We start from the raw sequence: 25808 nt of genomic DNA on the forward strand, positions 1-25808 counted from the left end.
TCCTGAAAATGGATCTATGCGTGGGCAGATGCCCATGGGGGAGTTTCTAGATAAATAACCCGATTTATTCATTAGTTTCTTTCTTTTGTTCATTCATTCATTCACTTATTTCTGGAGCTTCCACCACGTGCTGGGAACTGTGGTGGGTGCACTCCTCACCCGGATTCTGAGAAACAAAAACAACCCCGTCAAATCAAAGCGAAGCCGAAACTTGCAGATCGGGAAATTCCTTCCCGTGGCAAGTAGAAGTTAAGGGTGACTCTGGAACTTTATGAAACAAACGTAAGCTTCGGAGCCTAGGTGGGAGAAAGGCAGTTTCGGGGCCGCTGAGGCCAAACCTGCCTTCCATTCTCTCCTGCTGCATTGCGCTTCCCTATTCCCACACGGAGTCGGAAGATCCCAGCTCACTGTGCCGCCAGGCCCGGACAAAGCACAGAACGTTTCTGACTTTTATTCTCCTTCTTACTTTGAGAGGTGACAGTGAGCAAATCATTCAACCCCTTTGCTAGTGCACATCCACCTACCCGATGAGGCCAATAACGCCTGCACATTACACTACAGGTGAATGCGCGGAGGAGCATTTCCAATGTCTACATTGCGGCGCACTAGTGAACTCGTTCTGCGCTGTGATAGTCTTAGAATAGGGATTCTCGTGAATCCTTGATTCGCTGTTCCTACTCCACTTCCAGGGTCACTACGTGGTAGCTGTTTGTTCAGCTTCCTCCTGTGTTTATAACGCTAACCGAGCAATTTTATTGTTTTTGAGGATCCGTTGCTACTATAAATAACCACAAGGGCAACCACAATTACGTTATTCGTTTATTCAGTAAACACTTTGGGGAGCACCTTCCCTGCACCAAGTGGGAGCGTTGTGCCAGTTGCTAGAGTTTCTTCGACAACACAACAGAGACTGGTCCTTCCCTTAAGTAACTGAGAGTGCCTGTGTCCTTCAAAGGGATTATTAATTTCCTGTTTCCGTTTTGAAGACCCTCCCTCATGGCTATTAGTTGAGAATTTAAAACTCCCTCCCGAAGTGCCATTTTTCCTGACATACTTTCAACAGCCTGAGCAAATTTTCTCTCCTGGGACCCCAAACACTTGCTTAAGCTTCCTTCAAACCTAAGTGTCAGGAAATCCTAGCTTCTTACCCCTTCTAAATCTCAAGGGTAACTCCCAAACACACCTACACAAAGGTTGTATTGAAAACCTGCTGTGTATCCCGGAAGGCTGTGCCAATGAGCATCTAATGGAATCATTGGGAATACCATACAGCCCCTGTCAGCGTCCAAACATCTTGCACCAGTATTTAAATGATTTCCCAGAGACACAGGGCAGGAGACCCATTCACGGGTCTCCACCTAATGATTTAATATCTTGGAGAGTTAGGATAGTCACACATTCTTTTTATTATTATTGTTGTTGTTGTTGTTGTTATTATTATTATTATTATTATTATTCCTTGCTGTGTGGACACTAACTAAGAGCTCAATAAATACTGCAGTGAATAGCCATGAGGGAGGGTCTTCCAAACAAATGCATGAAGGAATATAAATAAGCCTATACCGCTAACTGTATACTAGCATTGCTCTTTTATCACTTTTTAGAAAATGTAATGATCCTCAGCAATTTATGAGTTAGACACTTTTAATTATAACCTTACAGTGAGGAAAGTGAATCCAAATGGTTAGGATGAATTTCCCAAGGTCACACAGACAGTTACTGGCGGTTGAATGAATGAATGAATGCTCTGGAGCTAGTTTGGGTCCCCTTATCCTGTGTTGGGATTAAATATACTTCTTCCAGTGCACTCTGTTCCCAGCTTCACCCACTGGCCTCTTGGCTATATCTTCCCCTACCCAGAGTCACTGCAAGTCACCAGATCCACGAACTCTGAGAAGTGTGGCTGCGGCAGCCCCTGAAGCCTGGATCTCGCTCTCTGGTTCCTTGTCTGTAGCGTGCAGTGGATTGCTGGAGAGTGGGAGGTTTGGTATCCCCAGCCTCCAGAGCAAGTCCGAGGCTCTGGAGAGAGAGAAGGAAGCAACGCCCCCATGCTCTGCAGGCACTATAAGGGCCTCCAAGAGCTCTGCGTCCTGCCCAGAATCCCAAGAGTCAGCGTCCATCAACAAAAGCTGAAAAGCGCCTGGGATAGTGCAGGGTCCCAGAGCAAGGTGTGACTGGCGCCCTAATCACTGTTAACAAAGTTTTACCTGCTCCTGAGACAGCGCAAGTTGGAGAGCCGGGTGTCAACTAGAGAAAAACCAAGCCTGATCAGCGACTCCCAAAGGGACCACGGAGGGGGAGGGGAGGAGCTAACAAGAGCCCAAAGTCGCACGGCTGGCCACAGCAGAACCTCCTACGCTATTTTAAAAAAACAATTAAGCTTTAAAAATCCGGACTGGAATCCTGGAGGAGCCTTCACGTTCTTGTGGAACTCAATAGGCATTGACCCCAAGGCTTATCTTACTCCTCTTACTCATTCTTCTGGGGACGTTGGTCACATCCTTAAGATGAGGGAGTCTGAAGTAAATCTGTGGAGCAGCTCTGGAGACATACATCCTTGGTTTCTAAAATGACACAGCATATGGGACAGCAAAGGGACCCAAGGGCCAGCAGTTCTCCAAACCAGCCTGTCTATGTGAGGCAGAGATCCCAGCAAATGTTGCTGCTCTGTTGGAAACCGTCTTGGAGATATCTTAGAAAGTGTATTCTGTCTTGTGTAAATTATCTGGATTCTCCAAGAGCAGCTGCATCACAGCTTTAACGTCTACATGGATGAGGAGATGACCTGAAAAACTTCCATTAGTCTTGGAGTTGCTGGCCAATCCCATCACAACATCGAAAGTGGAAGCTGGAAATAAGACGTGTTATATCAAGGTTTTTATTCCTCTCCCCACTATCTATAGTTAAAGTTCTCCTTTAAACCCAATACTTGCATCTTCACAAAGACCTTAGAGTGTGCAGTATCCCCACTCCCCAGAGGCTAAATAAAGGAAATGTGGTGTTCCTCTGGCATTAAGCATCTTCTTGGATATCTTCAATGCTATGCCATTAAATTTTATGGGGAGAACCAAGCTCGTAGTTACCCTGCCCCTATTACTTAAAAAAAAAAAAAAAAAAAAAGCTGGAGGGGCGACTCAACATACAAAAACGAAAGGAGAGTGAGAAAACTTCAGCCTCTGCCCTCTTTTCCACGGTTAATAACTCCAGAACAGCCCCAAGCCTATCTCACCAATCTGGAATCTGAAATTGGCTTCAGCATGGGGCGAGTTATGATTACATCCCGGAATAGGTTAAAACTCCACAGATTAAACTTCAAGTCTAAAACACCCTCAGAAAATCCACTGCTGCAGGTCTAGTTCCTGCCCAACCCTCCTTAAGACCCCTAAGCTCCTGAAAGTGGCTGTGAGTCTGTGCAGAAGAAGCTGGGTTCACTCTCAGGTTACTTTGACCTCTGGGACCCCAAAGAAAAGGCTTGGAAGAGATGGACAATCTTATTCTGCCTTGTGTAGCCTGCTTTAGGCGGGGCACAGTCAAGCCTCACCAACATTCCACTCCAGACCCAGACCCTGGGTAGGGAGAGCAGTCAGAGAAAAAAAAAATCTCATAGGTACTGGACTTTGTGGTCTTTTCTGAGTTTCAAAGGGATCAGACTGATTTGTGACAATCAAAGTCTGAGCAACACACACACACAAAAGATTTCAGTACTTGAAGAGGGTAGAGTAGTGGGGAGGACAAGGAATCTTTTCCTTGGCTGGAGTATCAATAGGAGTCCCCCCATAAAGGTTTTGATGTCTCTCTGGACCTTGTGCTTTGGCCTTGGTAGGGACTGTCCAAGAGAGTGACAAACTACTGGCATCTAAGTCCCTTCCCCCTCTCCAATGAGGCCAGCAAATGTAAGGCTATGCATCCTGGGTTTTGATGGTTTGGTCTGCGGAACTTGGGCTAGGAAACTTTTCTACTGAGACTAGCATCCCATCCACCACGCAGGCAGAGTATGACAACATGAGGCTCATCACGTTGCTTTGCCATATGGAGGAGAACGCGGAAATTTGTATGGTATCACCCACAATTGAGTACCAGTCTCTTGTTCCTATATGCATCTTCGCGTCTATGTTTCTGTTGTGTGTATCTATGTGTTTAAGTGCTGCGGGGAAAGGGGACTGAGTATTGGATTCTCACCCATCCCCACTCCCAGCGAAATAACGCGCTGGTCGGTTCAGTTTTTTTGGTTTTGCCTCCATGTGCTTCGCGCGCCTAGGGAAAATGTTCAGAGGGCTTGGTGCTGCGGGAACTTCTAGGGCTGCGCGAGCAAGATCCCTGCTCGGAGAAAGGAGTTATTACTGCTTGGAGAAAAGCTCCAGTCCTGTGGGGCATGTGAAAGACACGGGCCTCAGCTCTGCTCGGCTCTCCGACGCGCACCCGCCTCCTCCGGGCTCTAGCCCAGAAGTCTGGCGTCTGCAGATTTACCAGGCTCAGCCTTCTCTTTCGTGTCCCAGAACCCTCAGTTCTAATTGCTTAGGCAGGATCGAGCGCTGCCAGAAAGATTCCAATAGTCGATGCCCTAAAGAGCAGCCCCGAGGTGGTGGTGGTGGGGGGCGGAACAATCCTCCCCAAAAGCCGCCTTTCCTCCCAGAAAGGATTCTAGGCCCTGCAGCTGCTCTTCCTCCAAATAAACTTTTAAACTTCACCAGAGGTTGTGATATTCCATTTCTGATGAAAATGTGAAAAGCTCCTCCACCCGGGAAAAGCCCTTCAAGAGTTTCACAAGATAAATATTCAGGGACCAGGGGTGGGGTTGACAGAGGCAGGGGGGCCTCCTGGAAGCACTAGAGGAACTTCCAGACCTTCCAACTCCAGCCGCTTACTTTCCATCCCAGTTTCCCCGCGCCCTTTGGTGTGGTGGAGCCTTGCGGAGGTAGGGCCGAAATTCTACTTGAAATCACACCATTACCCTCCCCGAGTAATTAGTTTCTTCAGTTTCTAAACCCGGAATGAAGAAGAAATGCGGCAGGGATTTTGAGGGCAGTGAGCTCCTGAAGAGCACTTCCGAGCAGTGGAGGTGGGTACAGTTTGCAATAAAGCCCTAACCCCTCCCAGTCTCTCCTCCCCAGCCGGGCTCTGCTCCCCAGTTAATATACACAAATGCGCCCCCATGCACATCTCCTTAATGTCAAAACTGGGTTTAAATGCCTCAAAAGTCAATGGTCTTTGATTTGTTCGGTTCCAGAATTTCAACATTTGGGGAGTCAGAGATTCATTTCTCTATAATGAAGGCAAAACTGAGGTACAGAGAGAATACCACAGCTAAGGTACCAGAGCCTCTACTCCCGGGATGCTTGAAGCCCATAAGGATTGGGAGGCTGCTGCTGGCCCAAACACTCTTGTGGAACAATTAGAATAGCTAGTCCAAGGTCGGGTTTAATTTACTCTTCCCTATTCTTGACAACCCTGGTTGCTCCTAACCCCCTTTACATTTGGCTCTTTCCTCCAGGAATTCAGCTCCATTTGGGGGCTTGGGAGGTTGATTGGAACAGAGAATTGTCAGCCCTACATCCCTGTGCTTACTGCTCTGAGATTAGTTTAGGCATCTGGCTTAGCCTAGGGAGAGAAGGCTGTATCTGTGGCACAGCTCTGTACCCGGGTGGGCAATAGGTCTAGTACAAAGGTCCTGGAAGGAGCTCCAGGGAATGAGTCAAGATGGGGCAGAAGATAAGCAAGACCCCTGGAGCCTCTGGGAACCTTCTCACTTGGCCTGGAGACTGGAGCACATTTTAGGCTCTCTGATTTCAGCATCTCTCCCCCGTGCTAAGTACTGAACATACAGTTCCTATGATAGGATGCTGGATTTGTGAGAGACCTTGTTATCTCCCTCAACTTTCAGTGCCAAAAAAATTTTAGGGCCATCTCTTTGTTTCAAATTTTTTCAAAGGATTGTTTTTGCTCTTCTCTAAACATTTCAGAAATTTCCAGGGAAGGAAAGTAGAAGAGAACAGGTCTTGGAAAAGGTTGACCCCCCTCCTTTGGCAAAACAAACAAACAAACAAACAAACAAAAAAAACCGGAACCTACCAGCAGCAGCAAGGTGAATTAGATTTAGGTTTACTATTTTGTAGCTGCAGTGGAGTGGGGAAACTGTCTCAACTCTAGGGAGGCTGGGGCAGAAATGAGGCAGAGAAATAACTCAATGGGGTGCCTGCCCCAGAGGAATAAGAAGGAAGATTTTGTGCAATATAGTATGAAGCGTGGTAGGGTTCAATTTTATAGATTCATTACTAACAAAATGTGAGCCAAGAAGTCTAAATTCTGATTTGGGCTCTGCATAACCTTTAACAAGGCACTTCCTTGTCTGTAAATTATTTTAGCATCTTTAAAACCAGAACCCAGCACAGACACAGGCTTACAGCCCTAACAACTGTGGCATTCCTGTCCTTTCCTCCAATAGACACTACAGACCTGCCCTGTGTCCTTTACCCCATCCCTGAGCAAAGAGCAGTTTGCACTGGGAGAGAGTCGAGATTCTTGCCAGGGCCCTGAGTGTCCGCCTAAAGAGTACTGCCATGCCTTAAATTGACAGAAGCATAGCCAGGAACATAGCCTTCTCCACTTCTCTTGCACACTGTGGAACAGGGAAAGCAAGGGATACACACTCATTGCAACCAGCCTCTGAATGGGGAGACCATCTGCTGAACAGGCCTAACAGATTCTAGGGCCTGCTCTTTATTCTTCTCTCAGGCCATGCAAAGGGTGACCAAACCCCGTGTTAGCTGGTGGTTGGCACCAGCTACCTACCCACTGAATTAGGTGAATCCTCTAACTCCGATCTCTGCAACAAGATGGCTCTCAAGTTGAACCTCTTTCCCCCAAAAGCCCCATCCCCCCACCTAAGATCCTGGTTCAGGCCTAACATTTGGTTTAAAGATCCTTGGAGATCACCCCAGCAAGCCAAGGGCCTTTTACAAACCATGGTAAACATTTTATTTACAAGTTTAAGGCTTCTTAAGTGCAGCATGTCTTTATGCCACGATCCCTGGCGAGCAGGAACAGTTCAAACACTTCACAGTGTGGGCTGCACATGTCCAGAGAAGAGTTCCATAGGAATCTTTGGTGGGGACACACTTATGGCCTCTGAGCTCTGAGCTCGGGCACCAAGGGGCATGGAGTGAACACTGAAGAGTAGTCTTTGCGGCATCTCTGGCCCCAGCCCAACGCCAACACAAAATCCAGCCCGTATGTGGGAGGCTGCGCGTAGAGCCACGAGTCCCCTGAGTCCTTCTGAAGTCTATAAGCTGCCCAGCGGGACCTGGGGAGGCTCCGGGCTTTTGGGAGCACTGCTGACTGTGGGCTGTGGTGCAGGGAGCAGCTCCGAGGTGCTACTGCCCCCACTGCCAAGACTGCTTGCGCTCCCCGTGCAGGTGCTGGTGCTACTGAGGCTGCTAGCGCTGCCGAAGCTGAAACTGCTGCCGCCGCTACCTCCTCCACTCCCACCGCTGCTGGCCGCGATGAGGGTGCCGGCGGCCGAGGCCTTGATAACAGTTGTTTGGTGAAGAGATCGCTCAGCCCCCTCAGTCCGCTCGGTGTCGCTGGGGACCATGTCCAGGGACTCGGAGTCGCTGCTCTCGCTCTCGGCCTCGCCCTCTGAGCGACTGGGGCTCCTCTCCTCCTGTTCGCCCTCGGCAACCGGGGCTCCGCCTGAAGGCTTCTCTCCGGCATCCTTGTCCTTATCCTTCTGTGCTTGGGCCTCCTTGGAGTGGCGCCACTTCATTCGACGGTTCTGGAACCACACCTTCACCTGAGCGGGACAGGGAGTCAAGATGAATAACAGGCTGACTCTCTTGCACCCGCCAGTCACCTTCTAAGAGTGAAAGCACCTTACTAGGTGCAGTTACCAAAATCCCATATAAGCACAAGGGACCCAGAGGCAGCCAAGGACTAAAATGAGCCTAGGGATCTTGGACCACTGAACCTACTAGGACCATTCTCAAAATGTGGCCCCCAGACCTCAGATTTGAAATGACCTAGATAGCTTTGAGCAGTGGCAGTATCGTAGCCAATGAGGTTTATCCGAGTCGTGATTATTGCTAATTGAAATGACCTAGATAGTTTGTTGAAAAGGCAGATTCCTGCAACTGGCCCTAAACCTACTAAAACTCTCTACTCTAAATCTGTATTTCTTGACCTCACTTGAGTCAGGATTCCTATAAGAACCTGATTAAAGTTGTGGACTGCTGACCCAGAAAAAGGGATATATCCCCATGATGATACACAGAATCTCAAGTTTTTGGTGAGACAATGTTAAAATTTTTCTCTCCACAAGGTCCTGTATTATCATGATCCAAAGCAAGCCACTGCAAAAGCTATTATTTTAAAGGATAAAAGCGGGATGCAAATGAGAAAAGAGGTGCAAAGAGTTAATCCTAGCCAAGTAGGGGTATTGCCAGGCTTTGGATAAAAGAGATTTTTTTGGGGGGGGCATATTTTTACTCCAGAGTTGATAAGGACCCTGCCTCTGCCAGGGATAAACTAATCTTTCTTGGGGATCAGGAAATGATGGAATTAATGTGAGCAAAATGGAAGAACAGGGTAAAAGATGGAGCAGAGAATCTATATAAATATATGATTCCCTGGGGGACCCAACCCCTCCACACAAGTTCCAGCTTCCCTTTTAAAAATAACATCCACAGCTGGTGGAAAACGGCTGGGCTCCTCCAGTGTGTGTGTAAGGGGGGGAATGTATGCACACGCCACGCACACTGGGGAGCCGAGTTGTGTAATGGAGAACAGAAAGATACAGAGATAAGTCAGGGGACCAACAGGGATCTAAGAAAAAGAAGGCTAACTTTGGCTTCTGCCCTGCTGGTGACAGTGAGCCAGAGCTACTGCTGAGATAGGTGGAACGAGGTGTCTCTCCTGAAGTCAAAGCTAAAAGAAGAGGAGAAAGAAAAGGAAAGGAAAGGACAGTTCTTGAATCGAAGAAAAAGAAAACTAATTCAGGTACAATAGGTTTCCTATTGTCTTGGGGGGAAAATTCAAGTAGATAGAACCTGCTGAAATTCTCTTGGGCATTTTAAGAAAACTTTCTTTCTTGACACCCCAACCCCCACCACAGAGACATCCTACAGAGCCAAAGCCCTTAGAACTTGGACCTGTGGACCCTACCCTACTGGAGCTAAGTAATTCCGTTTGAAATGATATTTTCACTTCCTCACAACTAGGGATTTCACAATCCAGCAGCAGCAGAGGAGGAGGAAGGGCAGAAGGAAAATAAAATTAAATTTTAAAAAAACCAACAACAATCTCTTGACTTTGGGCTTTTATCTCTTCTGAAATAAACTGCCTCCTATAGCGAACTGCACTCCAGTTGAGTACATAATTATCATCTCTCGCAGTCTATTTGCTTTCTCAGTGGTTCTTTTGCCTGTTGGCCAAAATAAACACATACTGCTTGTTGACATCTTCGGGGTTGAACAATTCTCCTCCTAGTTCTCCCTCACCCCTACCCCACCCTCCTCTCCTCCTGCCTCAATTTTGCAACTTCACAAAACCTCCTTTAATTCAAGACACTGTGTTTTGATTTCAAAAGGTGAGTCGGTGGGGACTGAGGGGGACTGAGGAGGACACCCGCTGCTGCCCGCCCACCCGGTAGGGCACTATGTGCTGGATCCCTGGCTGACTTACCTGTGCATCTGTGAGGCCCAACATTGCTGCCAGCTGCTTTCGGTCTGGTTTGGTCACGTACTTCTGGATCTCAAACCTTTTCTCCAGGCCTTTCCTCTGCAGGTTGGAAAAAACTGCGCGTGACCAAGAACGCTTCCTCTTGTATGTCTGTGGCATGGTGTCCTTCGTGAGCACAGCATAGGGACCTACCACGGAGTTGGAGCAGAAGGTAAGAGAGGGAAGAGAGACAACTGCAGGCCTGTCTCACTGGGCTGCTTAAAAGTGTTTCGTATTAACAGTTGGCTCCACACACACTGAATGGCCTCTCCTAAGGAGGAATTTCACCGCTCTTAGAATGATAGTTAGAAAGCTTAAAGCAAGGGTGGAGTGGGAAAGCCAAGTAGCTTGTCAATCAACTCCAAGAAAAAAATAATCCTAATATTTGGGCATGCAAAGAGTAGATTAAAACATCCCTGAGACATCAAGGATCTAGGGATGGCACCCCTAAATTTTACTTTGTGTATGTATTTCCTCATGTGCCGACGCATTCAAAACCTCTTAAAAGCAGGAGTGTTTGAAGTTACCCCCCAAATGTGTGTATTTTAATAAGCAACGTCTTTTAAGGCTTCATTCACAAATCTATCCTTCAAAAAAAAAAAAAAAACTAGGAAAAACCCCCACCAAGTGACCCGCCATTGCACACACTTTCTTGCCCCCCCCCAATCCCCTTTCCCTCCATTCTCTTCCACTCTCAGCTGTCTAAAGCAAGCTCTAGCTCTAGCTTGAGGAGAAATCTTCCTCATTTCTTTCTCCAGACTTGGTAGCCTCTCCCACCCCAATTAAAGAATTGCAACACTGTGTCTGCCACTTGAGGAATCAGTCCTGAGATTTCTGACAGTCACATGTCCTGCTGCTTGGGCCATAATTTGAATGTTTTCGGTACCTGGAAATGTGTCTTGGAATTGATGCTGAACTGAATTTCTTGGGTTGGAGCTTAAGGGACTGAGGATGGCAGAAGCCTCATTAATAGGATCTAGAGATGCGAAGAACTGGCCAGCGGAGGGTTGCAGGCCTGGAAGGTGCACTCCTGCAGGTCGTCCACCAGTTAGCAGGGATGTGAGATCTGGGAACAAGGAAAATAGTTGGTTACATAGGCAAATGCACACTCTTCAGAGATTTGTTCCTGTTCTTCCCCACACCCTGGATTCACTGGAGCAAGTCCAGAGAGACCCCTCTCTCCATGAGGAAACCTTCCCTCCCCACCACAGTCCCCAAAGAGCAATGCTGGAAATGTTACTGTGTGTCCCTCATGTCCACACCCACATATATGGCTTTCCATGAAAACAGCCTTAAGGAAGTCACATTCAGGAGACTTCCAGGAATTTTACAGACCCCAAATCTCCATCCCCACTCAGTTGTCTACCCTCAAGGGTCAATTTTATTTATCTACATTGCTTGGGTAGAATATTATGAGAAATCAGATAAATGAATTTGTGTGTGTGTGTGTGTGTGTGTGTGTTGCTGGGGATGAAATCAGATAAATGGAAAGGAAAGCTGTTCCCCAACAAGGCTCTCCTAGACAGAAAAAAATATATAGTTCTCTCTCTAAATATGGTTCATAAGACAAAGTATAGTAATTTTTGCAAACATTTACACCGACCGTTATGTGAATATTCATTCTGTATCTTGTGATTTTGAAGCATCCCAGGCATATTTTTTTTTAACCAGAGAGTAGGTGAGTTTTAGACTTAATGTTCTGTAATTTTCTTATGATTCGTTTTCTTCTCCCCTATTTTACTGAGTTGTCCTTAATTATAAACACACTGAACCGCACCTCCTCCAAAACCGGCCTGAGGCCTTGGGAGTGGGACAAGGTTGTGATCATCGAGGCCTGAAGTCTTCCACCAAAGACCTACCTCTCAGGGTGTTGCCTTCTTTGACTTTGGGGTCAAATTCTGCAGACAAAATACGGTCAATTCCAAATTTGAGGTCTTTGCTGGAGGGAGCCGGTGTCGAGCCGCTATGGTGCGGGATCACACGGGTCCCCGAGGCCGAGGTCTGCAGGGAGCCGGCTCGGGTCGGAGGTGCGGGCTGTTGCTGTTGCGGCTGTTGCTGAGGTTGTTGCTGCTGCTGCTGTTGTGGGTGATGGTGGTGGTAGGCAGCTGAAAGTGGAGACAGCCTCTGCGGGAAGCCAGCCGGGACTTCGGAGGGCGCCACCACCGGGGTGGGACGGAGCGGGGATCTGGCGGCAGCTTGAAAGGAGGCGTGCGGGTGAACCGAGCCCAAGTGCGCGGTTAGGGCGGCAGCTGAAGCCCCCACCAGTCCCTCTGGAGCCGTCCCTGGATCCCCCACGCCGGCGTGTAGGATGTCTGCGATGCAGAAGGAGGGTTTCTTGACGGCGGCAGGGTCCAAGGGGAAGGAGCAGCCACCCGGGCCGGCCGAAGAGCAGTAGGCGGCCGACCAGAGGCTAAAATTGGAGGCATAAAAAGGAGCCAGCCCGGCCGCGAACATACTAGCCGGGTGAGCCGCGCGGCGGCCGCTGTCGGGCCTGACCCAGTGAGTGGGTGAATGGGTGGGTGCGCAGGGAGGGGCGGCAGCCCCGGGGAGGACGATCCGCTTTCGCTTCTCCGCCCGCCCTGAAGAAGAGAGGCCGGGAGCCCTAGCGCCTCGGACGGAGGAGGCGGGGGCCAGATTTTGGCCGGTCACCGTCTCGGCCCCGGGTCTTATGTCAAAGGCGGCGCGGCGCCGGCGCTCCTCGCGGGACAGAGGCGAACACTGAGCGCCGGAGCCACTACTAGGCGGGAGGGGACCGCGGCTCCGTACACGCGGGAGAAGCCGGGAGACAGGGGCCGGTGACCCAAAGAAAAACCCGAACAGCTAAGCCTAAGAGCTAAATTTAAAACAACAAAAATAATCCGTTAGTTTAAAAAAAAAACGTATTAAGAGGAGGAGGGGGGGGGACAACAAAAAAAAAATCTCCTCTCTAAAAACTCCCAAAGTTTTGGCAGGAGCTTTCGAGTCAGACCCGGGGTAGGACCTCGATCCAAGAGCTCATTGGCTATCCCCGTAACCAATGGGATACAGGCTTGGAAGGGAATTGGGAAAGAGGGGGCGTGGCCAGACCTCAGCCACGCCCCCGGCCACGCCAAAGTGTTTTCTGCGGCCGCGTGGGCTGAGCAGGGTCCTGCGAGTCCCTCAGCTGCGTAGAGGCTGGGCGGCGGCTCCAGCGGCAACTAATTTTAACTTGTGCAGCTCTGACCGCCACCGGGCGAGGAGAGTTGATAACTGGAGCGCTGGACCGCCGGCCCAGAAGGGGGAGAGCTGGTTCTCCTGCACTTTATCCGGTGCACAGTGTGTCTCCCGGTGGAGAACCCAGAGAACTGGCGGTCCCTTGGATTCCCCCCCCCCTTTTTTTTTCCTCACTCTTGTCGGATTTTTCCTTCACTTTGTTTTTATCCCAACAGCCATCTTTCCTGGGCCTCTGCCTGGATGCTGCGGCTCTCAGTCGCGGCCCAACTCACCAAAGTGTCCGCCTCGCTGCCTCCGGGGAGTCCTCAGAGAAACCAGGAGGAGGGGAGGCCGCGAATTAGTTTTATTTTGAACTGTCACACTAATGACAACTTGAACTAGTGACTTTTCAAACAAAATAAGATGGATGGCTCCGAACGACTCCCTTAGACACAGCAACGCTTCCCCGGAGCCTGAGACAACAGCCGACCTCCGAAACCCGGGAGTACAGCAAGCATGTCCCCTCCTCTGCTGTACCTTGTAGGAAATGCCACCCTCCCTTCACCGCCACATCCTCGGGTCACGTGTGGTGTGTTGTTTTGCAAGTGCCCTCCTGAGCAGATTTCCTTGGGGTTAAATTCTACTTTCAATTCAGTGACAGTTTCTCCCAAGATCCCCTTTGGCCTGGTCGCAGGAGGAGCTCAGTGGTGGCCAACGCCTTTGATTCGTGCTTTGGGTCTTAGAACGCAGGGTGGGTAGAAGTAGGGGGGAGGGTTTCTGCAACATCAACATCTCTATTTTAAGAATTCGTTCTCGTTTAAATTATAGTCAGAATGGATTTCCCCATCCCTCTCCCAAACAAACCACAGGCCACCCAGATGAGCTGTTCTTGCACATTTTCAGGAAGAAAATAAAATAATAACAATAATGAAACCACGAAATCTTTTGTTTTCGATTGTCCTAATAAACATCTCCTAACAAAAGTTCTTTGGCATTTTTATTTTCCTTAAACACAAAGTGAAGCCCCCAATACAAGTGAACTTGCCATTCCTATCTCAAATTCAGGATTTGCGTGGTCTGATTAATTTCTAGTGGCTTCTACCCCTTGTCACAGAGGCTGTCATTAACTAATCACTTGCTATCTAACACAATAACATTCATTTCATATTTCTTTCACTTTTTCTTCCTCTCCCCTTCACTCTCTTATTAAAGGGTTTTTCTTGCGCTGCTGTTTCACAGAGAGGTCCCAGGTGATATTTCCACAAAGGAGGAGTGTGGTCAGTTGAGGGCAGAGGCACCTGAAGCAAGAGAGCCAAAAAGTCCTGTCTGGCTGGAGGTAAAGAAGTAACAAGTACTGGCCGTTGGAGGCCTTGGCCAAGGGTTCTGGTGTGCTTTGGTTAGGAGGACAGCTTTTCTGCAGTTTCACAGGTCCCAGGGAAAGTCACTAGCCAATGTATGTAGGGGTGGCCCTGAGCCCTCTCCTCTCTTTTCTAGTACCACTTCCAATTCGGTTGCTCTTCCAGTGTGACTGTAAATTTTCACACCGTGGCCTAAGCCCAAACTTTGAGCTTTTCTAAAAGAAGTCCATTTATGCTTCACCCCAAGCGGCGCCATACCTTCACCTCCTCGTTTAGAAGCAAGACTCCCCGCCCCTTTTCACACTTTCCAAATCTTGAAACCCTCCCGGGGCGAGCTCGGGATGCAGACTCGGGAAAACACACGCCCTCAAGTTCCCTGCGCGGTCCATGACCCGCAAAAGCCCTGCTTCTAGACTTGAAGCTCTGGCAAACGCCGCAGAAGAGAGGACGGGAGGGCTGGTTTCCCGACCGACTCCTCGTTCTGCCGCGCGCCTCTTTCTCTGCAAGGTCCGCGGCAGCATAGCAAATTGCAACTTCGCCCGCCCGTGCGCCTCTCTGCTCTCCCAGGCCTTCGGCCTCACTACAACCGCATCAGCGCCACCCAGGGCATACCAGAGCTCCCAGAGGCAAAGGCGAAAGGGAAGTTTTTGGGGCGATCCCCACCACCCATTCCCCAATCCCAAGCCTCGCCCGGATAGGCCGCTCGCCTGGTCTGAGCCCTTAGATTCTTTCCTCTTGCCTGTTCCCTACCCCTCCAAACCAAGAAAGCAGCAGGAAGCCCAGGGCTCGACTGAGTTCAGGTCATCTCCTGTTTTTTGATGGGCTCAAACTCGGACTAAATGAGCGGATGTGCCTGCGAGATTGGTCTCAAAATAGAAGCAGCCTTAGTATTTTAGGATACTGCAGAAATCCTTATTTCTTCCGGAGAAAAACTCTATAATGACTCCTAGCACTTCCCCTTTCAATATTTGTGCAACTTTATCTCCACCGGCAAGTTGCTCGGGTGACGCAAATCCGCCCTTGTGTATTACAACTACCAAAATAAATGCGCGGAAATCAATTCCCTTCTAGCAATGAAAATATAAATATACAGCCGCGACTTTCCCCTTTAATCTTTGCTTTCCGAGCGGCTCCGGGCTGTGGCAAAATGAACTGGCCCAGATCTATTTGAGAGGGGTAGAGAGGCAAAGGCTCCCTGGGGCCTGGTGAGGAAAAGAAAAGGGCCCGGTTAAACCCACTTAACTTGAACTTGGTCCGTGCAGCCTGAACTCACATGTGGCCGCATTTTTTTTTTTTTTTTGATGCCGCATTTTAGCGAGGATTTCTGATCATTTCTGACTGTTGTCTCTACACTTGCAGCTTTCCTCTTTTCTCCTCCTGGGTAGACAGAGCCAAAGACTATTTTGTACTGAAATGGACAGAGTCAAAGAAGGTCCCGTTTGTAATTTAACAACATGGTTTATAGGGATTTAGAAATGAAAGGCAGAGACCTGAATCAGGGGCTTATGCAATGAGTTAGGCAAGCCATGGGTCTCATCATCCATTGATTCTCCCTGGTCTTCAGAGCCTTCATACTTAAATCACCAGTGCAAATTTTTTGTCCTAGTCCCAGGAACATAAAAAAAAAAAAAATCAATGAAAGTGAATGCTGGATTTTTGTTTATTACAGGAGTGCAAGGTAATTCTGGATGGGTTTAAACTGGCCAGCTCTGCCATCTGCTTTTTAAAAATGTTTTCTTGCAAGGTGGTTGCTCTGTACACTTGGATTACCACCCCACCTTAAATTTAAATATTACTGAAAATATGGAGCCTACTGGTTTCAAAAAAGGAGATGGAAGTAAATATTCCCAGTCAAAAAGAAAAGGAAAAGGAAACACAGCTTACTTGGCTATTTAAGAATCTCAGAGATTTGTAGCATGTAGGAATCTGTGTACATTTTGCCTGTCATTCTGTCAGCTGAAGATTTATAGACCACTGGGCCCTTCATTGACATTTAGTGGTGGATACAGGATTTCTGTTCTTTGTGGGTTCTAGATACTAGGATTTAGAATTCTAGGGACCTGCAATAGACACCACACACACACACACACACACACACACACACACACCACAGTGCTTGGATTTTTCTATTTTTCTAGGCCTCTACTCTTTTCCTCAAGACTTTAAAGTTCCTACAATAGATCTATTGTGACATGGCACATTATAACATAAGTGCACATGTATTTGTGATGATTTCATGTTCCCACAAGATAAAATATGAAAGATCATCTATAGCATGTACAAAATTGAATACTTTATTCCATAGGCTACTATTTGGTTGCTGGAAACTGCTTTTCTGCTCCCAATACATTAGCCATATACTTTGGAGAAGTTGGATTTGTTGCCCGAACTAACTCCAGGTTTAAAAAATTATATATTCAAAACAACCCCAGATTTCAGAGGTAGAGATGAAAGTTACTCCCAAAACAATACTTCTCTAAACAAATAACGCAAAGAAAATTGAGACAAGTTTTCCAAGCTGGAGCACAGGTCTGAGGGCAGAGGAGGGACACAGCTCAGAACACAAGACCAGAATGGGGAGAGATATTCTGAGGATTAAGGATCCTGGAGTCAATGAGAAGGACTTTGTAGATAAAGTCCAAAGGTTGTCCCTATTTCAGTGGACCCAGTGTGCCCACTCACACCACACCAGAATTAGGATAGCCTTGGAATGCACGGCAGAATCTTGTCAGTTCTGTCCCAGTGCACCAGGCCTGAGCACAGCCTCCCTCCCAAGTGAGCGCTGGAGTAAGGAAAGTTGGTTCTCTGCTGACACCTGCTGGACTATCTCCACACTGTTTTCTGATCGTGCCCACCCTGTACCAGCAACATTGTTGTTATGAAAGCTGACTCTCCTTTTGCAAAAATGCAGGTTTCTAAAATTGGCTTTGACCAACAGCCATTTCCTTCCATATTGCCAACAATATGGAAATATATTATGTGTTAATATATTATGTGCTCATCCTTCACTAGTAATGTTGTATGTTTTACAGATCTCAAGGCCAGTTCTCATTTTATTATCTCACTTATTCTTCAAAATAACCGCTTGTAAGGATATAGAGAAGAAATTATTTTGAGTTTAGGAAGTAGATCCTCAGAGAGGTTAAGTGGCTTGCCCAAAGGTACATAGTTAGGAAATGGTGTTGCACAGGGCAGAGGCTAGGTTTTCTGACTCATTGGCCAGTGCTGTGCCACCAGGTCAATTTCTTTAGAGGAAGCAGTTTATTCCGAGAAAGAACTCTGCCCTCAATCAGAATACACACTGGTTTTAACCAATGGGATGGATATTGTTGTAGATAGAGAAATAATAATAATAATTCGTTCTCCTCCTCCTCCTCCTCCTCCTGCTCCTCCTCCTCCTTCTCCTCCTCCTTAATTAAAACATACAACACTGTTAAGCAAAGCCATATTGGTGGCCACACAATTAATATATGATCAGAGGTTTAGGAAAACTCTTGGCTATAGAGTCTCTCTCTTCAACCACTATGGAAAGCAGTGTAGAGACTCCTCAAGAAATTAGGAATGGAACCACCATGTGACCAGCTATCCCACTCTTCAATTTAAAGAACTAAAATTAGCATATATAATGATAGAGCCACTTCAATGTTTATAGCAGCACAATTCACAATAGCCAAATCATGGAATCAACCTAGATGCCCATCAACAGGTGAATGGACCAAGAAAATGTGGTATATATACACATATATATGTGTATAAAGAAGCCATAAAGAAGATTCAAATTATGGCATTTGCTGGGGAATGGATGCAAATGGAGGAAATCTTGTTAAAGTGAATTAAGCCACAGTCAAAAAAGCAAAAGCTGGATGTTTTCTTTTGTATGTGGAAGTTAGAGCAAAATAAGGGAAAGAATGTGGCAGGGAAGGAGATTGAATATTATAAAGACATAAGGTTGATCAGTAGAGTATAAAAAGGAGAATGAGAGGGAGGGAGGACAGAAGGGAAAGGAGTAGAAATATGGAATGAATTTAACAAAGCACATCATATACATATATAAATGTAAAAAATTCACATATGTATATATACATAATACCAATCAAAAATAAATAAAGGAGTGAAAGAAAGATCAATAGAGAAGGAGAGAGGATAGGAGGAGGGAAGGGAAAGATTGAAATACGGATTGAAATCAAATTTCTTAAATGTATGATTTTGTCAAAATTAACCCAAATACTATGTATAATTATGATGCTCTAATTTTTTAAAAAAGAATTTCTCTCACCCTCCCCACATGCTTGCATGTGCATGCTCCCCCCACCATCTCTCTCTCTCTCTCTCTCTCTCTCTCTCTCTCTCTCTCTCACACACACACACACACACACAGGGAATGAAACCCAGGACCTCGTGCATTCTAGGTAACCGCTCTACAACTGAGCTACACCCCCAGCCCCTCTTCCCTTTCTTTCAGAATATATAAAATTATACTCCAGAAGAATTCTTTCTTTGAGATGAGGCACTGTGCCATGGTTTTGTTTATCTGACCCTTTTTTGGGGAAAATACCTGAGGCAAGGGAAGAGGGAGAAGATTTCTATCTTCTGAGGAAGTTCTGAGCATAAGGGGACAAGTCTTTTGGGGGTACACAGGCAGCACTGTGGGGCCCTTAGGGGATGGTCTCTTTGCAGGACACTGAAGAAGAAGATTGAAGGACGGCACTTTAGAGTTTTTCCAAGTTCTGGCCTCTTAATCCACAATTACTCTAAATGATGAGAGGGGAGCAAAGATGTTTACCCTAAACCCTGTGGCTCTTCTATTCATGTTGGCCAGCACTGAATAGTCTTGTAGGATATAACTGCCTTCCGACAACACAAGAAAAATAGTCTTTCACTTTTGAACCTCATATTTCACAACCTAGGTGCATATAACTCTTAGGTATTAAAATGCCCATAATATTTTTCTTCATGAGTCTTGAAAGAGAATCAAAGTTGCAAAGAAGTAGAAAGGCAGACCCAGTGTCACAAAAGGCTTCAGTTTAGCCAGATGCAATGGTACATTCCTGTAATCCCAGCTACTCAGGAGGCTGAGGCAGGAGGACTGCAAAGCTCAAGGCTAGCCTGAGCAACCTTATGAGACACTGCTTCAAAATAAAATAAAAAGGAGTGGAAGAGTAGCTTAGTGGTTGAATGCTTGCCTAGCAGGTATGAGACCCATGGTTCAATCTCCAGCACTGGAAGGGAGAGGGAAAAAAATCCTTCATAGCACTGAATCAGTGTTTCGTGCCTGGTTACAAAACTGTACCCAAGAGAGATGAGGATGGCTTCAACTAAAGCAGGGGAGGTGGATATGAATGGAGATGAGGAAAAGAATTTGAGATATTCAGAAGGTAAATTGACAGGATATTCAGTGGGTTCATTTTGACAAAATCATACATTCAAGTCTGTATGTATAAAAAAACCATAATCATATCAATCATATCAATCCTTAACCAGTCCCTATTAGAGAACTCACAGTGTTGAATATGTATACACAGCACGCCCACTTATTTGCAGCTCTGCTTTCCAAAGTTTCAGTTATCCACCATCAACCACTGTCCAAAAATATGAAAGGGGGAGATTCCAGAAATACAGAGTTCATGAATTTTATTTGTGTGCTATTCTAAGTAGCACAATTAAATCTCACATTGTCCAACTCCATCTTGCCTGGGATGTGAATTATCCATGCTGTTTAGACAATCTGTCTTTTAGTCATTCAATCCCCGTTACAAGATGGACTGTTGCAGTATCATAGTGTTTGTGCAACCAGCACATACAGAGAGATACATAGTAACTTAACACTATGTCACGGTAATGAATCAGTCACCTCACTTCTCATCAAGTAGGCATTGTATCATCTCATGTCAGCACAGGAAGAAGGATGAGGTCAGTACAATAGATATTTTGAGAGACAGACTTTATTCACATAACTTTTATTACAGTATATTGTTATAATTGTTCTATTTTATTAGTTATTGTTGTTAGTCTCTTATTGTCCCTCATTTATAAATTAAACCTTAATGTTTAATTTATAGAAAAACCATAATATACATAGGGTTTGCCACCATCCATTGTTTTAGATATCCCCTCGGGGTCATGGAACTTATCCCCCATGAGTAATGGGAGACTGCTGTAACTATATTGTCATAAATTTGTAGGTGGATCACCTTATAGCATAACACTCAACATTTTGACCCACTTTGTTTTTAACTCAGTGGTTCTTCAATATCTACAAAGGTGTTTTGTTTTGTTTTTTTAATACACAACAGCAGTGGAATGCATTACAATTCTTATTACACATATAGGGCACAATTTTCATATCTCTGTATATAAAGTATGATCACGCCAATTTATGCTTTTATACATGTACCTTTTTGTGGTTTTTTTTGTATTACAATTCTTAATACACATATATACCACAATTTTTCAAAACTCTGTTTGTATATAAAGTATGTTGACACCCAATTCAAGTCTTCATACAGGTACTTTGTATAATGATGTCCATCACATTCCACCATCCTTGCTAATCCTGCCCCCTCCCTTTCCCTTCCACCCCTCTTCTCTATCTAGAATTCATAAATTCCTCCCATGCTCTCGCTCCCTATCCCACTATGAGTCAACCTCCTTATATCAGAGAAAACATTTGTTTTTTGGGGATTGGCTGACTTCACTTAGCATTATCTTCTCAATACCATCTATTTACCTGAAAATGCCATGATTTTGTTCTTTTTTAATGCTGAGTAAAATTCCACTGTGTATATATGCCACATTTTTTTATCCATTCATCTACTGAAGGACATCTAGGTTGACTCCACAGTTTAGCTATTGTGAATTGTGCTGCTATAAACATTGATGTGACTGTGTCCCTGTAGTATGCTGTTTTTAAGTCCTTTGGGGTATAGTCCGAGGAGAGAAATAGCTGGGTCAAATTTTGTTTCATGAATTCTAACATTTCAGATGAGATCTTGGGTGGCTTCTCATCTTCATGTGAGCAGGAGATAACTAAAAACTTAGGCTGGCACTCACAGGTTTCCTTGGCGTGTAAAACATAGTGAATGGTTGACAACGATTTATGTGATTCAAGTCTAGAGTCAGGAAAAGGGGATTTGGTGTTACAAATCCATATGAATGATTCCTTGATTCTCATTGTATCTAGCCACCCACTCAAAATTTACTTGTCTCTCTTGTCCATCAAGTTCCACATCTCCCAAACTTGGAGCATGTATGCTGTTAAGCCTTCTGTAGACATTATCTCACTCGATTCTTAAAATCAAGCCCAGGAAGGAGCTATCCTTAGTATTTCCATTTCATGTGGGGAAAGGGAAGTTTAGGATGATTAAGTAACTGTCCAAAGATCACAGTAAGTAGTGCACATTTCATTTGAACATACATTTTTGGTCCCATGCCTTCTTGCTCATTGTTGATGTTAATTTGATGTGTCAACTTGACTGGACCATGGAATGCCCAGATATTTTGTTAAACATTATTCTGAGTATGTCTATAGGGGTGTTTTTGCACAAGATTAACACTTGAGTCATCGACTAAGTGAAGCATCCTGCACTTCCCAGGGTGGATGGGCTTTATGTCATCTTTTGGAGACCTGACTAGAACAAAAATCTATATGAGTGAGAGTTCACCCTCTCTACCTGATGGTTTTCAAGTTGGGATGTTGGTCTTTTCCCGCACTCAGACTGGAACTTATACCATTGGTTCTCTTGATTCTCAGGTCTTCAATCTCAAACTTCAACTACAACACCAGCTCTCTTCCCCAGTTCCAGGTGGAAGGTCATAACACTCACTGGCCTCCATAATTGCATGAGCCAATTAGATAGATAGATAGATAGATAGATAGATAGATAGATAGATAGATAGATACTATGGATGGATGAATGGATGATGGATAGATAGATTATTAATTCTGTTTCTCTAAAGAACCCTAACTAATATGCACATTTCTTCTCCAGTCTCTCCTTGTTTTTCTTCTTTCTATAGATAATGGGCTAGAATTTTACCAGATACCAATGCCCCCTCATAATACCCTGTTCAAGAATCTTGACTGGTGTTTGTACATGAAATTCTCAGTCGTCACTGACTGAGCCTCACTCTCTCTACTCAATCACATCCGTTCTCTTCTAGTATGCTCTCTGCCTCTTTCCAGTCCAAGAGTTGAAAATGCCCCTCGAGATGCCTTGGCATACAGGGCCCCACTTTAGCCAGCCCTCTGACTTCACCTCCCTCCCTTCATTCTTCTTCATTCCCTATACATCCAGCACCACTGGTCATCTGTCTGTCTCTACAGCGTGCTCATTTCAGAGACTTAGCACTTCTGCTTTGTTTCCTCTGCTTAGAACACCCTTCCCTGGAGTTTGGCATGACTACCTTCTGTGTGTGGCTCAGAGTTCAACTCCACTGCTGTGAAAGAGGCTCTCCTTGAAAGCCACTCTCACTTTTTTTTGTTCTTTCTTTCTTTTTTTTTTTTTTAGTTGTAGATGGACACAATAGTTTTATTTTATTTATTTATTTTTATGTGTTGCTGAGGATCGAACCCAGTGCCTCACACATGCAAGGCGGGCGCTCCACCACTGAGCCACAACCCCAGTCCCCCTACCCCTTCCTTTCTGTAACACTACCCTATTTCATTTTCCCTAGCACATTTGTGAATATTTGAAATGATTTTGTTTATTTTTTACACATGCTTATTTTGTCTATCACCACTGAACCAAATACCAAGAAAACAGCTTCTGCAGGTTCACCGTTATTTCTCTCATAAACAGCACCAGGCAATAATGTTCAGTGAAGATTTGTTAGTTGACAACAACCAGGATGTCAGTGTCTTGCTCATTCTTGTCATCCTCTTGCAATAGCTTCATTCCTCCCAAATATACATCCACTGTTTCTTTCACAATCCAAACATGTTCTGTAGATCGTCTTGGATGGTCTCATTTCTGACTTCTTTTCCATATCTTTTTTTAAAAATCTACAGAAAATCCTCTTATATTGTATGCATTTTTTCCTACACACCTTTTTTATTTGTTTACTTTCCTTTCTGTTTCTGTTTTAGACAGGGTTTTGCTATTGCATGAGCTGGACTCCAACATGTGGGCTCAAGCATCCTGAATAGCTGGGACCCCAGGCACAAGCCACCGTGCCTGACTACAAACCACTTTTTTGATATCATTTTAAATATGTCACAATTTAGGGCCAAGTATCATATAACCTGTTGTTTGTTTGTTTGTTAATTCCAAGAAGATGTCACACAGTAGATAATTTAAAAGGGAAATATAGGTGTAGTCACCAAAAAAAAAAAAAGTTTGTCTAAATTTCAAGAAATTCTGTAGGTTTCAGTTCTTCTTTTAAAAAATGAAGGCAATGGCCAGGTGTGGGGGCACACAAGTGTAATTACTGTAATTCTAGTGGCTCAGGAGGCCGAAGCAGGAGGATTGCGAGTTCAAAGCTAACCTCAGGAATTTAGCGAAGCCCTAAGCAAAACCCTGTCTCTAAATAAAATATTTTTTAAAAGAGCTGAGGGTGTGGCTCAGTGGTTACATACCCCTGGGTTCAATTCCCAGTACCAAAAAGAAAAAGAAAGGCAATGGAGTATTAGTTGGTCTCAAGGGCCCTGTCATACCCCCATGTTCTGTTAAGTCTATCATTCTCCACCCTTGGTGCTAGATGCTTAGAAAATGTAAAGGCTATGTGTCACTACTTCTGCACCATAATCAGAGTCAATAGCAGGTGACAACAAACTCTCAGCAATTTTATTGAGTTAGTAACACACTGGGGAAGAAAGCTTTGCCCCTTTCATCTACTTTATTTCACCAATAAATAGTCAACAGTTATATGAACTCTCAGTATCCTCTGGAGATCAATTATAAGTACCATAACAGGATTGAGAATGAGGAGGACATGGTCACACAGAGCTTAATCTAGGCTCAGTGGCAACAGAGGAACCAATTTTCAGGACTTGTCAGTGTGTTTCTCATTTTGGTGACGTCATTGATTCAATCATAAACATTAATTCATGAAGTCAGATGTGATTTTCTCCCTCTAGATGCCCAGAATCTAATTGGAATTTGTCTCAAACCTATGGTGGGTTAGTTTTCTATAGGGTTTAATTAATTACTACAAATTTAGTGGTTTAAAACAAACACTAAATTATTAGGCTGAATGTTTCTCCAGGCTACTATTTTAATTCTGTATTTCTTTTGTGAAATCAACATTTTCACATGCTTTCTAGTTGTTTTAGTTTGACTTTTCTTCTTCACTCATCTCTCTCTCTGAGATGTTTTTTCTTACTAGTAGCTGTTGACTTCTACATATTAGAGGTGTATGACAACTGTCCTATTTGCTTTTCTCAGTTGGTGGTTTTCTCCCTTGCTTTAACTCTATCCAAACTTCCTGGAGATCTGGCCCTCCTATATAGGCCTGTAAGTCAAAGTGTTCATGTCCTCCTCATAGATGTCAATATTATAGTTTGGGTGTTGAATATCCCCCAAAAGTCAAAATGTTAAAGGCTTGGTCCCCAGGGTGGCACTATTGGAAGGTGGTAGACTTTAGGAAGAAAGATCTCTTGTGAGGTTTTTAGGTCACTGGGGTCTCCAAAGGAATTATGGGACCCTAGCCCCTTCCTCTATCTCTTTCTCTTTTATTCCTAGCTGATGAGGTATTTTGTTCCACCACACACTGCCACCATGAAGTGCTGCCTCACAACAGGCGCAAAGCTATGGAGCCAAGAGATCATGAACTGGAACCTTCAAAACAGTAAGTCAAAATAAATATTTTCTCTTTGTAAAATTTCCTTGGGTATTTTGTTATAGTGACATAAAGCTGACTAACACAGTCACTATAAAATGTTGTATACTAAAGGTGTATTATGGTGCTGTCATTTTTTTCCCTTGTTTGTGCCTTACTTCAGCTTCATTCCTCAACTTCCATGAGAAGTTGGGCCTTGTTATACATGACTAGAAATGTCCATATTATCCTCATAGCCATTGTTATGGGGCAACCCCTTTACTTCTTGCTAGACCCCTTCTGGGCTCTGATTTCCTGTGCTATAATCTACCCATGGAGATCACACAGTTTCTGCGGTAGTCTTAGCTACATCTACTGATTAGCTTTCCTGGCAGCTGAAACTTTACTCTTCTTAGTTTTAGTTCTTTCCAGATAACCCTCTCAAGACTGAACATGCCAAATGTTAAAAAAGAAAAAGAAAAAATGGGAGGAAGGAGGAGGGGACAGTAACATTTAGCCTAACCTACTCCCAATCAGAAATCTATGATCGATTCCATAATGAGTAGGGACTGGTAGTTACAACTCATTATAATTTGCTTTGAAACATATTTAATATAATTGTTTAATAAGCTTATTTCTAGGGTTCTTCCAATGCTTTCAACATAAGCTCCATTATGAAGATAAATCCTCCATGAAGCAGGACTATATCATTGTTCTGTTAATTTTGACATCACCTAAGAACAAGAGAAAAATGTGGGTGTTTATAGAGCTATCATTTGAACAATGTAATTTTTATCTGATAGCCAATGTTTA

General features: G+C 45.0%; 1 protein-coding gene and 1 long non-coding RNA gene across 2 annotated transcripts; one reads left to right on the top strand and one right to left on the bottom strand.

Moving 5' to 3' along the window:
• Positions 1 to 6957: 6957 nt before the first annotated feature.
• On the bottom strand, positions 6958 to 12165 carry HLX (H2.0 like homeobox; the record flags this gene model as incomplete). The annotated part of the gene is given in 5 exon segments (XM_081299140.1): positions 6958 to 7306; positions 7309 to 7789; positions 9676 to 9860; positions 10598 to 10777; positions 11571 to 12165. Coding segments are annotated over 5 exon segments (1734 nt in total). The 3' UTR covers positions 6958 to 7013.
• On the top strand, positions 9491 to 25022 carry LOC308651716. Its single transcript, XR_014022650.1, has 3 exons — positions 9491 to 9580; positions 9763 to 9883; positions 24920 to 25022. It is a non-coding gene; the product is annotated as an uncharacterized lncRNA (long non-coding RNA).
• The last annotated feature ends 786 nt before the right edge of the window (positions 25023 to 25808 follow it).

The sequence above is a fragment of the Spermophilus citellus genome (assembly GCF_964194105.1).
Source record: "Spermophilus citellus genome assembly, chromosome: 6".
Taxonomy (NCBI): Eukaryota; Metazoa; Chordata; class Mammalia; order Rodentia; family Sciuridae; genus Spermophilus; species Spermophilus citellus.